General features: G+C 33.7%; 1 protein-coding gene across 1 annotated transcript; it reads left to right on the forward strand.

The window, feature by feature from the left end:
- Positions 1-1,986: 1,986 nt before the first annotated feature.
- On the forward strand, positions 1,987-3,306 carry LOC135956967 (odorant receptor 94a-like). The gene is made up of 3 exons (XM_065507603.1): positions 1,987-2,723; positions 2,782-3,148; positions 3,250-3,306. Exons 1-3 carry the CDS (start codon positions 1,987-1,989, stop codon positions 3,304-3,306), a joined length of 1,161 nt encoding a protein of 386 aa, XP_065363675.1.
- The last annotated feature ends 9,532 nt before the right edge of the window (positions 3,307-12,838 follow it).

Genomic DNA, 12,838 nt, shown 5'->3' on the forward strand with positions numbered 1-12,838 from the left:
AATGAGCACAACTCTGAAGGAATTAATAAATAGAACAGTATCCACCATAGCTGCAGTAGTCAACCTTATTTGTAGTTCCTAACCACCACACACCATGGTGAAAACCTACTCATGTCGCAGACACTATCCTCTCCAATACATTCCTCGATCACTGAAGCTAATCGAACATGACTACTTTCAGCGACTCTGTTACAGCCATTTAAACAACAATCTTCTTTTAGCAGTTTTGGGTTAAAACTACATTTAAACACATGTTTCTTGAAGGCATCACTCTAACAACCAATCAGGTCTAGACCTGGTGCTACTGGTTCCCTTGGTAATAGTTAAATCTTTGGTAAGTCAGGAGTATGAAACTCCACCAATAATCACTAAGATAACATGCCCTAGAGTGGAACTTACTCATACAGATGTGTTCAAGTTTAACGTGAGTACTTGACACGTAGTTTCAAACTCACAGTTCTTCTAAGCCATTTGCCATCACTACTTTCAATGGCTCTGTTGTTTCGGCTACATTACCTAGAGATATAATTGGATGTCCCAAATTTGCCACTAACGCAAACATCAACCAACAATCGTTTCCCTCGATTTTGGGTTAAACGTACTCCCTCAACCACCAACCAGGCAGGCAAAGTCCTGGGGATAAATAAGTCTCATGCGAGTTTTACAATGCTGAGATATCGGTCTCAAAACTGGATTGCAATAAGATCAAGGTCAGGGAAGATCACCAAGATAACATGCTCTGGGAGAAACTTATTCATAGAAAAATGTCTAAGATTAATGGAATTTCCAGTCATGAAGACTTAACACCACCGACAATGCGTTTCATAATTGGCAACTCTTCCTACAATAACAGCATGGATCGATGTACAATCACCTTGCTGAGTAACTCGGGCTATCTAATATCTGCCCTTTATAGCAAATCAATCAGCAAATCCTGGTACAATTATTAAGACAGCAGCGACTGGAAAAATATGAATATGAACCAAGCCCCAACAGCCATCATGCCACGAATACCATCACTCCAATACATTTCTCAAGCACTGAGCCAATTCCAATCGCTATTAATTAATGACTGTTGTTTAGGAAACAGATATCTTCTTTCCACTCTGGGTTTTAAACCACAGCCACTGCATCCTCCCTGAAGGGACATTATTTTTTTAACAAACACAAACTGCGAAGCGTTTTGCTTGATTGCAGATACACCCAAAGTATCTGTGGGAATCGAACACGCAACCCTCAGATTGATAGTCCGATCGGTGCACCAATGAACCAGTCCCCGTAGTTCCAGCGAGTTTAAAATAAACTCTTTCCATCTTTATATTCCGTGCAACCTTATCCCCTTTGAAGCATAACAGAAAAGTGAGGAATATCACGAAGGTATAACAGATATAAAACAAAAAGGTACAAGAGGAATTTAGTTATGCCAATTTATGTTTTTTAACAGTCTGCAATATACGAGATAATTTATTTATTATAGCTATGGGTTTGCCTAATATTTATTTAAAATACTTTTAAAGAGTATGGATTCCCATGACAGATGCAAAATATTCAAACTCTCCCTAAATCTCAACATATACCAATCTCTTAAGATTGGTAAAAATGATTACAATATGAAAATCAGGGTCTCGGAAACTCAGATATAACTTTAATACCTCAGAATATTCACTATACAGCTCTTACCATCAATATGGTAAGGCCCATTAAGATAATGGTTTTAATCTATTAATTAGAAATCGATGAGTTCTCAAAAAATTATATGACGTCAAATTCTATTGATCTAGTATATTTTGCTGGAATATTAAAAGCTCGATTTATTACAACACTTTTCCTTCAATACAAGAACTTTCTTCAATACAAATAAAAAATATAATCACCTATAACACTGCTTAAACCACTGTACCAGCTATCACTCTCCACTTGGCCTATAAATTAACCCGAATTGCAAAAAATGTGCTTAATAACTGTGTGTATCATCATCACTCAACAATGGCCTACGATACCTTGCAAAAGTCGCGCATTCTTATAACGATTCTGAGCAGCACTGGTGTTTTAACAAACGAGAAGCTGCATCATCGTAATCTACCAAAAATGTCACCCATTTATTACAAATTAATGCTACACATACCACTGACGTTTACCTTCACCCTGCTCATGTGGTTGGATGTTCTATTTAGTTCGGATTTAAATCAGGCCACTGATATACTTTACATGGTCTTAACGGAAACGGCACTGGTGGTGAAGATACTTAGCGTCTGGTACCATGATGCATTGGTCAAATCCTTGTTTAATGAATGGCAACAAAATGAAATGTTCAAGTTGCAAACAACACAAGAATCTGTCATGTGGCAGCGTACGTTTAAATTGTATGGTATTGTGGCATTCGTTTATATAGCGGGCAGCCTGAGTGTTGTGTGTTCCTCTTTCACAGCTGTGCTATTTCTCAACGTATACCGATTGCCATATTCCTATTGGACGCCATTTAATTGGAAACATCCGTTAAAGTATTGGTATGCTTACTGTTATGAATTCATTGCCATGCCGTTGACATGTATTTGCAATTGTACATTGGACATGTTTCATTGTTATATGATGCAGCATTTGGCTTTGTACTTTAAGTTGATAGCCATGCGTTTGGAGAATTTGGGCACTAACAAGGACGAAACGAATGCTGGTGTTACCCAAAAGCTGTTGAGAATAATTGAATTTCATCTTAAATTAAAAAGGTAAAACTGACAGTTTAATTTATCAAAAACATGTGATAAACTTAAATTCTCTTCATAGCATGTCCAAATCATGTGAAGCCGTTGTCTCCTTTCCCATTTTGGCTCAAATTTTATTGAGTGCATTTGTATTGTGTTTTAGCCTGTATCGTTTGCAGAACATCAATTTCATAGATGATCCAGTTACCTTTTTCTCATTGATCCAGTATGCTGTAGTTATGAATCTACAGATCTTTTTGCCCTGCTATTATGCCAACGAATTGACCATAGAATCTTCTCGCCTTGTGAATGGAATTTACAATTGTAACTGGCAAGAGATGTCGCCGTACAATCGTAAAATTGTTTTTATGTACATGCAATATCTACAGAAACCTGTAGTCTTAAAAGCTGGTAACTTTTTTAATGTCGGCTTACCAATTTATGCAAAGGTAATGGTAATAATTCATTATACTTACATATTTAATTATTTTCTGTCTATTTTATATTTGTTACTTGTTGTTGTTTTCTTTTTCTATTTTGATTTTTTCAGGTCATGAATAATGCTTATAGTTTTTTTGCTTTATTACTTAATATGGATGTTGAGTAAGTGTTATATGGATGGAGTAAGCACAAGATTATTTACGGACAGAAGAACTTTGTTTAAACCTCACAAAAAAATGACACTCACTTACACACATATTTAAATGTTTACAGGTTATTGCACAGCTGCACTGTTAATAACATTATTGTTATTATAAAAGCACTAAAGCTTTTAGTAATTGTTGGGTTTAAAACTTTGCTAAGTTTACGATTACACCACGATCACCAATAAAGTTTGCTGTTAATGAATAATGTTATGTTTTAATGTGTGTATGCTGAATATTCAGCTGCTGTTTTATTTTTTAAATGGCAATTTAAAAAGCGTATGAAATATTGTAAGAAATTGCTAAACAAATATCTGTTTTATAAATATATTGGGTGTATGACTTAAAAATGCGAGACGTTTTTCCAATTTTTAGCCTTTATTTTGAAACTTCATAAATTTATTCAAAGTATTGCCCATTGTTAGCTATGACCTTTTCAGTCAAGCGGATACTCTGTTCCAAAGTGAAGCGTATCCCAGAGAGATCGTTCTGCATCGATCAAAACAAATCAAAACAAATAGTCAGACAGGGCAAGGTCTGGACTATAAGGCGGGGGAGGCAAAACTTTGCATGATGTGGTAGAGCATTCTCATGATGGCATATTACGATTTCATGTCTGGCCGCATATTTTCAAACGAATCAGTTGCGTTCGGTATAGGTTCCATGTGATGGTTGTGCCAGATTTCAGCAGCTCATAATAGATAGGACCCTTTTGCTCCTACAAAATACAGAGCATTACCTTAACGCCATGGATATTTGTCTTTGGTGTCGATTCTTCTGCTTGGCCGGGCTTCACGTACGATCTCTTATGCTTCGGGTTATCGTAATGCATCCATTTTTCATCGTAAGTAATGATTTGGTGAAAAAATTATTTTCTTTTATAGCGTTCAAACATCAATTCGGACATGCAATATCATCTTTCAAGGTTTTAATTCGGATGGGCAATTTTTGTTGTTGTAACAGCTAAGACTGCAATTATTTAATCCGAGATTTATTAATTGAGATCAAGCCCAAGTAGTCGTAATAATTCTGCCGGATTAGTTCATAAATTCACTGATGTAATGCTGAACAAGTGATTGTAATGAGTAATCTGAGGATATGAAGGCGATGATCCGGTATGTGCATGAACAGTAGGTCTGTTCCTTCATCCAGAACTCAATTCAAGCTAGAACTGGTCAGTTCTTCACTGTATCTGTGTTTCTATGAATGTCGCGCCATCTAATGTTCTTCTTCTCATACACACGAAGCTCACTCCTGATTGGAGGAGAGAAATCAATGTGACATATCAGGAACTACTGTGTCTACATGTGCACAGTGGTATAGAAAAAAATAGAGGGAAATAAATATCTAACTACCAAACTGTAAGTCCGATTTGAATGAAATTTCACATGCATAATGAAAATTAAATTTTCAACATTTTTACCCACCCTACTCCAGTTGTTTGATAACAGCGGATCCAAATATTTCCCGATTTTCTCCAATTTTCCTTTATTGGAGTAGCAACACATGTATGTGTCAAATAGAAAAAGAATTGTTTAAAAATAATGACTTCGTCCAAAGTTATATGCATTCGAATTTAAAAAAGACGATTTTTCGCAAATTAATTAGGAAAAACTTAAAAATTCGCAGAGAATTTACCTAACATAGAAATTCTTAAAAAAGTATGTTGCCTACATGCCATTAAGTTCCCTAACAAATATAACCTTAATTTTCTCATTTATATGGTGACAGATTTGAATATTTCTACAACGGGTATCATCCAACGCAGGCGATCACATTGGATCATCATAAGTTATCATTGATTGGCCAATCACCTTGTAGGTATTTCTATCGCTGTTCAAGTAACATGAACTGAATTTCGAACACACGACGCTCATCCCTGACTGAAAAGGCGGAGAAATCAATGTGACAAGTCAGTAAATACTGTGTCTGCATGCCATAAAGTTCCCTGACAAATATAATCTTTGTTTTATCATTTATATGGTGGGAGATTTGAATATTTCTACAATGGGTATCATTATATCTTAATTAACCATTGACCAATCGTCTTGTAGGTCCTCATAGTATTTCATAGTGCTTTCCAATCGGGATTTGTAATATGTTCCAGAATTGACATGGTATCCAAATAAACATTTCTGACACAGTTAATGTTCCAATGTTTCGTTCTCTTCCTCACTCGATGAGCCTTCAATTCTGTGTATGCTGTTAACATTTTAACTAGTCCTATGATTGTTAGCCTATTTAGGTTCCGAATGTAGTTTGTTCTCTTTAGGTTTTGGGTTTCTGCCAGTCTATGATGTGTTAATTTATCGCTTACTCCTTTAGTTCATCTTTGATCCTTGGTAAGAGTTTGGTATTTTCCAGATTGTCGGTATACATACAGGATCCCATACTGAATAGCTTGTCTGCTTTCTTATTTCCGACAATGCCATGATGGCTTGGAACCCATATTATTTCAAGATGTTCGCATTTACAGCATGAGTTTATTTCGTTTGTAGAAAAACTTTACAAACGACTGACGACCACTTAGATAATTCATCTTTATTTAAAATCAATTAATTATTTATTTGAAAATATGTTTTTATTTATAATTAAAACATTTAAACTACATTCTCCTGTAATAAATATGTTACATAATCATTTACATAATTTAGTTTTTAGTTCAATTTGGGGGGTTTTTCCAAAATCTTTACAGCTACCGTGGGAATAATATTTAACACCTACTAAATAAGTAACACACTTGACAAATAATAAAAACTATTTAATGTATGTAAATATTGTATTGTTTAACTATTTCTTCACTTTTCAATAAGGGGAAAATCCATAAATAAGAAACCCAAAAAACCACTCTGACTCTAAAGGAAATTCCAAAATAAATTCATTGGTTATTGAAATTGATTTTGCAAAGTTTCCAATTTCAGCAGGAGATTAAAGCCGACAAATAATTGCTGAAAAATTCCATACTAAATTTCAATTGGATGTCAATGAGTATTTCATTAATATCAAAATAAGATTTTCCAACATTATAAGAATTTCCACCTTTAGTTAATTCGCCCAAAATACGCTACGCATTTGCAAACACACACGCACACCTTTTTCTATGGGCTGCTGATGCTGCTGCATGCATGCTGTGAGTCGAGTGGGTGTCAGTGACATGCAAAATTAAGGGAAGCTAAAAGAATAGAAATTTCAAGTGGCTGAAAATGATCATGATCACGATCACACACATGTGAGTACGAAGATTGTTTTCTCAGCTAGTTCTAGGATACCGCAACAAAAATAAATGTGTGTGTTTGAGTGTGTTTAGGAGTATTTTAGTTTGTTCGCCTTGTTTTAATCTGTTTCTAGGTATAACACATTTTAAACACCAGTTAGCAGTATGCGAGCAAAGAAAGGTCCCTCCAACAACAATTAAAACAATTGTATTATTGTTTTTGTCAGCGTAATTGTTGTTGTTGGGCCAAAGCAATACAAATCCAACTTAAAGGAATAAATAGTTGAAAGAAAAATAAAGAACCACTTGAGAAAACAATAGATACGGGGCGACATCATAATAAAATGGTTGTTTATATATGGCCATTGAAAATGTGCAGCAGCTAACAATAGATGCGTTTTACACTGCGAGAAAAAGTTGGATTAAAAGATTTTAAATAATATTTGTTTAAAAATTTTTCTAGAAATGTATTTCACTTCAGGAATAAAATGGGACGACGAATTAAACGAAAGTCTTTTTCAGAAATGGTCTTCATGAAGCGAAAATTTAGACAAAATATCACCAATCATTATCAAGAGATTCTACTCTAAGCTGCTGAAATGAAAAGTTTTTTTTAAATAATTCGGTATTTCGGGAACAATTAGAGATATCATAACGAAATTTCACATGGTGGGAGCTGAGGTGTTTTCGAGTTGATTTACAGTAGTTCAACTTCGAAGGCGGAATGGCTAGGAATAATTTTTTTGATTTAGAAGTAGCTTTATGGGGAATCAAATTTTGAATTTTTCTGACTTGTTTTTCGGAATCAAATTAGAGATATTTTCAAAATCGATGAACAATTATAGAAAAAACATAATATCTAATATATTGAGGTTAGAAAAACACGGCGAAAAAGACCAAAAATGGACTATGGCTCGATAACGGTTGATAAGATATAAAAAGTACCTTTTCCAAAAAGCATAAGGGCCTCATTTTATAAAACGCAACGACAAACGTTATAGAAATTCTGTATTAAAAAAAAATTAGTTTAAAACCATTTTCCCAGTACTCTTCACACAAATTTCTAAACGCTTCGTTTTATAAAATGAGGCCCTAAAACTTAATTCGTTAAAAATTGTGTAATAAGTCCTAAAAATGTAGACGATGTTTATATAAAAATCAATTTTGGTAACCTTTGACCTCCAATTTTTCAGATAAAGGATAGTTAATGCCACTTTTTAACTATGACATTCCACATTAAAGTCCTTGTTTGACTTCTTTTCACTGAAAATTGTGTAAGTTGCAATAGAAAACCTTTTGAAATTCCAGTTTGGTTAGTATTGGAGAGGACCACTCTGTATTCTTTGTGTAATCACAAGACAATATATAGTGATTCATGAATGATTCCTCAGAGAGAGAGAGAGATTTGGTCCAATGCAGTAAGTCTCAATTGTAGTGCCGATTATTCTTCTTTCACTTCACTGCCGCAGGTTCAGCAACTATACCAGTTTCGAATCTTAAGACGTTATTGCAGAGGTGCAGTTCATTTCGTTCAAAGGCTGTGTTCATATCCATATCTGCTAGAGTTCACACAAATTCGTCTAGAATTTTATTACTTTTTAGTTTGTTTAGAACATTTAGCTATCTTATTCTAATGGGACCTAGAGCTTCTTCTTTTTGATTTTGTTTTTTGTCCCGTATTATTCTTGAACATTACCTCGTTCATCAACAATATAAAAATCTTGACTCAGAAGTTGTGAAAAGCCTGCCAGTACATAAGTTTCATCATCAATCACACAACAAGTGTATTTTTTATAAAATTTTACCTAAATTCGCTCGTTTTTTTGCTTCTAAGTTCTTTAACGCTTTGCGATCTGGAACTTTCTGATTTTTATAAGACTTCAACACAGCATTAGCTTTGCCTCTGCGGACAAAAGCATAGGAGCATTTAACTTTACGAGCTGCTTTTCTTATAGAAGTGTTCGGTATTCTTCGAAAGAGTTGTTCGACTTCTTTTGCTTTACCAATATCTGTTAAACCTTTTTCTTCCTGATCCAGGTTTTCTTTCAATGTTCAAGTCATCCTTATACTGTTTAATGGCTTTTGAAACGATGAACCTTCAGATCTTTTGCTATTTTTTTGAAAGTCCATATTGGATTTTTTTTGAAAAGTTTTAATTAGATTTTCAGGTACTTTCCATTTTGACCAAAATAACAGTTGATAATTGACGATTTAGAAAAGATAATATCTGACATATTTTCAAAAGCGTGATTAAAATATTAATTTGTTGGACCAAGGATAAGTTTTGGCTGGAATAGTGTGTATAAGTTTTTTTTATTCACTCTTCATGTAGATGTCGCTCGGTAATATAGGCGTGTGTTTCAGCCCACCACGTAGACTTCAATTCATTCCAGATTACAAATTTCGATCTCCCAGTTATCCCTCGGTAATATGAACGATAATCATTCGGTTCTTTGAGTCATTTCAATTACAGTTTTCGATCATATTTTCGAACGTTTTATCCCCTTAGCGTTAGAATTTCCCTTCTTAGTGGATATATATAATGTATAGTAACCTATTCTGGCATTTGGCTTTCACGGTTTAGGCTATTCGCCGATAACTGAATTAATCAGTCAATCAAGTTACTCTTTTATATATAAAGATAGACCATTATTTCTTAATCAGTTTAATTCCGATTTGTTTATCTGTATCAAAATCTCTCTTTCATTAAACACCCTAATCGCTTTTATTTCCAACTCTTTCTCTCAGTGTAATCATGCGAATACATGCAACTGCAGTATTGTAGAAGAATATTTGAAAAAGCCTGACCTACAAACAACAAAAAAGAAAGAAGATTTTACTTAATAACCACTTGAAAATTTTATGATGGTACCAAATTTTCGAAGGCGTAAAAATCTCTATGACGTCGAACAATAAACAACACTTGAAATCACTGCGGGGAGAAAAGTAATTGATGAAGAATATAACACCGCTCTTCTTCTACATCTTTGGACAAGCTAAAAACTAAAAAGAACCTTAAATAAAATAACAGCAACAACAAAAAATAATAATAAACACAATAGCAGAGGTGCGAAGTTTCTTTGAAAATGTATGCAGTTATATGGCTGGATCTCAAGGACCTCTTTCGTTTCGTATGGTCGTTCTTCTTATAAAGAGAAGAATGAATTGTTGCTTACCTGCACAATGGCCCAAAGAACAATAGTAGTAACTGCAGCAACAACAACAACAACAATACCGTAGAAGAACAAGAATAACATTGACGACCTATAAGTGTCATAAAATGTTAAAGATAAACTCTCAAGATCGATTATATACAATAGTCAGCCAACAATAACAATAAAAATAGCAAAGTAGGTAGATAAATGCCTGGGATACAATACTAAACACTTGCTCTATCAAAAAGAACAACATAAAATACAAAGAATAAGAAAAAAAACAAAGATACAGAAAAAAAGGTTTCGCGAGTTGGTTGCGCTAACTCTAAGAACTAGAGATGCAACGCAGCACAGCACAGCCTGTGTATACATACACAAGCTGGGATATTTTCAAATATTAAACAATGAAGCCATTCGAAACTCAAAAAGGGAAAACATCACATACCTACGGTTGTTTGGACAGACAGAGAGACAGATAAGATACGAACGAAAGAAACGAATGAGTACTAAATAAAATACCAGGCGCTTTTAAAGATTTAAATGAAAGTAAACAATGAACGAATTTCAAGTATCATAAAATTCATGCTAGACTTAGAAGCGCCATGGTTAGACTAACAGACAGACAGACAGTCAGCAAGACTCTGGGTACTTGAAAATTCTTTATGAAAGCAACAGCAAAAAGAAAAACTCATAAAAGTATTTTATTTATTTGTTGTTATTGTTTTTTCTTTCTTTAAATCTCTGCGCGCTGCAGTTGGCAACCTGTTAAATGTAATAATACGATGTTTTTTGAGGTTGAATTTCAAGTGGTTGTAATAAAACTTCAATGGGAGATTAACATGTAGGATGTACAAATAAACATTTTTACTGCATCTTCTGAGGGATGGAATGTGGACAAGAACAACAACAATATGTAGATAGAAATGACCTTAACAATTATTATTTTAATTTCCAAGAATTAAAGGTGACAAAATCACGTTATAATTATTAAGAAATTTATTGTATAGATTATTATTATCGATCTAAAAGATTTTGTGAAACGGCATAAATAAAAGATATGAACTATATGAATATTTTTTTTTTATTTGAACTCATTCTTTTTTTCATTAGAAGTGATAAATGGAGTAGAAAAAATATTTTATAATAAAATGGTACTACATATTTGGTGGAGAAATCCTTTAAACTTTCCCTTACTTATATCTCTTTAACTCGTTGCATAGTAAACTCTTCGATCATGCTCTTCTTCAGAGTTTAAGCTAAAGAGTGAGTCAAAAAAATGTATACACACTATTCCAGCCAAAACTTATCTATAGTCCAACAAATTATTATTTTTTTTAATCACGTTAGCTTCTAAAAATATGTCAGATATTAGCTTTTCTAAATCATTCATTTACAGCTGTAATTTCGTTCAAAATGGTCCAAACTTTCCATAAAAATCCAATATGGACTTTCAAAAAAATAGCAAAAGATTTGAAGATTCATCGTCACACTGTTTCAAAAGCCATTAACAGTATAAAGAAGACTTGAACATTGAAAGAAATCCTGGATCAGGAAGAAAAACAGGATCTAACAGATATTGGTAAGGCAAAAGAAGACGAAAAACTTTTTCGAAGAACATCGAACACTTGTATCAGAAAAGCAACTCGTAAAGTTAAATGCACTGATTCTTTTGTGAGCAGAGCCAATGATAATGCTGGGTTAAAGTATAAAGTTCAAAAAGTTCCAGATCGCAATGTGTTAATGAACTTAGAAGCAAAAGAACGAGCGAACAAATTGAGATACAATTTTTTTTAAAAAATACACCTGACTGTTCATAACTACCGAGGTAATAATCAAGAACAATACCGGACAAAAAAACAAACAAAATTCCCCAAGAAGTTTCTTGTGTGGCAAGCTAAAATCCTTTAAGCTTTCTCTTTATCTCGTTGCATAGTAAACTCTTCGATCATGCTCTTCTTCAGAGATATTCATTAAACTCTGAAGAAGAGCATCTGAGTTATGAATTGAAATACTCAAACTCGTTCCGGCTTTTTTTAAAAAATTTCATAAACGTCATAAATCTGTAACAGTTCCACTGTTGTCTTTCCTCGCGAAAAAACTTTCTAATCGTTGAGTTGATCCAATTGTCGTGAGAATGATATCTATTTGTTGTTGTTTTTGTTGGTTACATGTGAATAATTTCAAAACAACTGAACAGCATGGTGAATATCCATGCGAGTTGAAATAGCTGATGCAAAAAACGTGGAGTATGTATAAAAATTAACATAAATGCTTTGCAAAGAATGTCCTTTCTAATTTTAAAGAAATTCTGAGCTGGTGAATCTGAATCAAAAGACCTAAATCTAATAGAAAAAACAAATATTGTCAAAGTGACTAATGTAGGAAGAGCTATTCCAACGGCACGAAAAAAAATATCACTTGATGAGATCAAAAGTTGCTAGCGAAGATCCCTACTCAGGGCTAACTGAGGGATAAATAACCTATAACGTGAACGAAAGGAAGAGTTTGACTGTTGGTATCATTAGGACTTGAAACTGCAAGGATTTTTTACATCTCATGGCAGAAAAAGAAATGATGATATGGTAAACGGTTCGATAAACGAACAATGATGCTAATGTAAATTATGATATAATTTTCATCAGAAAAACTTAATGTTCCCCAAAAAGCATATTCATTTCCGTTCTAAAGGAGGACAATTTGGTTTCCTCCCTTTTTTAAGCTCTTTTCATCATTATCACTTACAGATCATGCCACCAAATTAGATAGTGATCGATTATCACAGACACCAACAACAAAAAATAATCGTTGGCCATAAAAAGTAGTTCTTGTAATTGTTTTGGAGTTTGCAAAAGTTATTTTATGTTAAAAAAAGTTCCTATTTTTATTCTATGGCTAGTAAGACTTGGATTATTTTGAAGCGAAAGTCTAATTATCGAAGGTGAGTATGCTTGAGTATGTACTAGTTATTTATTAATGTGCAAGATTTAAATACAATTGATTGCCTATTCAGGTGACCACATCCTATAAAATCCTCTGATCAGTAAAAAATTATCAAGAGAGTTTCAACATTTTCGCTGTTATCGAAAGTTTTTCATGCTGAGTGAGAGTCGTAATGTTCTGGAACGA

This window comes from Calliphora vicina, chromosome 4, assembly GCF_958450345.1.
Source record: "Calliphora vicina chromosome 4, idCalVici1.1, whole genome shotgun sequence".
Classification (NCBI taxonomy): domain Eukaryota; kingdom Metazoa; phylum Arthropoda; class Insecta; order Diptera; family Calliphoridae; genus Calliphora; species Calliphora vicina.

Bases quoted from the DNA above. Each gene is read 5' to 3' on its own strand.
- LOC135956967 (XM_065507603.1), top strand. From the start codon at position 1,987: ATGGCCTACGATACCTTGCAAAAGTCGCGCATTCTTATAACGATTCTG. The intron at 2,724-2,781 runs GTAAAACTGACA...TTCTCTTCATAG, and splicing joins TTTCATCTTAAATTAAAAAG to CATGTCCAAATCATGTGAAG. The intron at 3,149-3,249 runs GTAATGGTAATA...TGATTTTTTCAG, and splicing joins GCTTACCAATTTATGCAAAG to GTCATGAATAATGCTTATAG.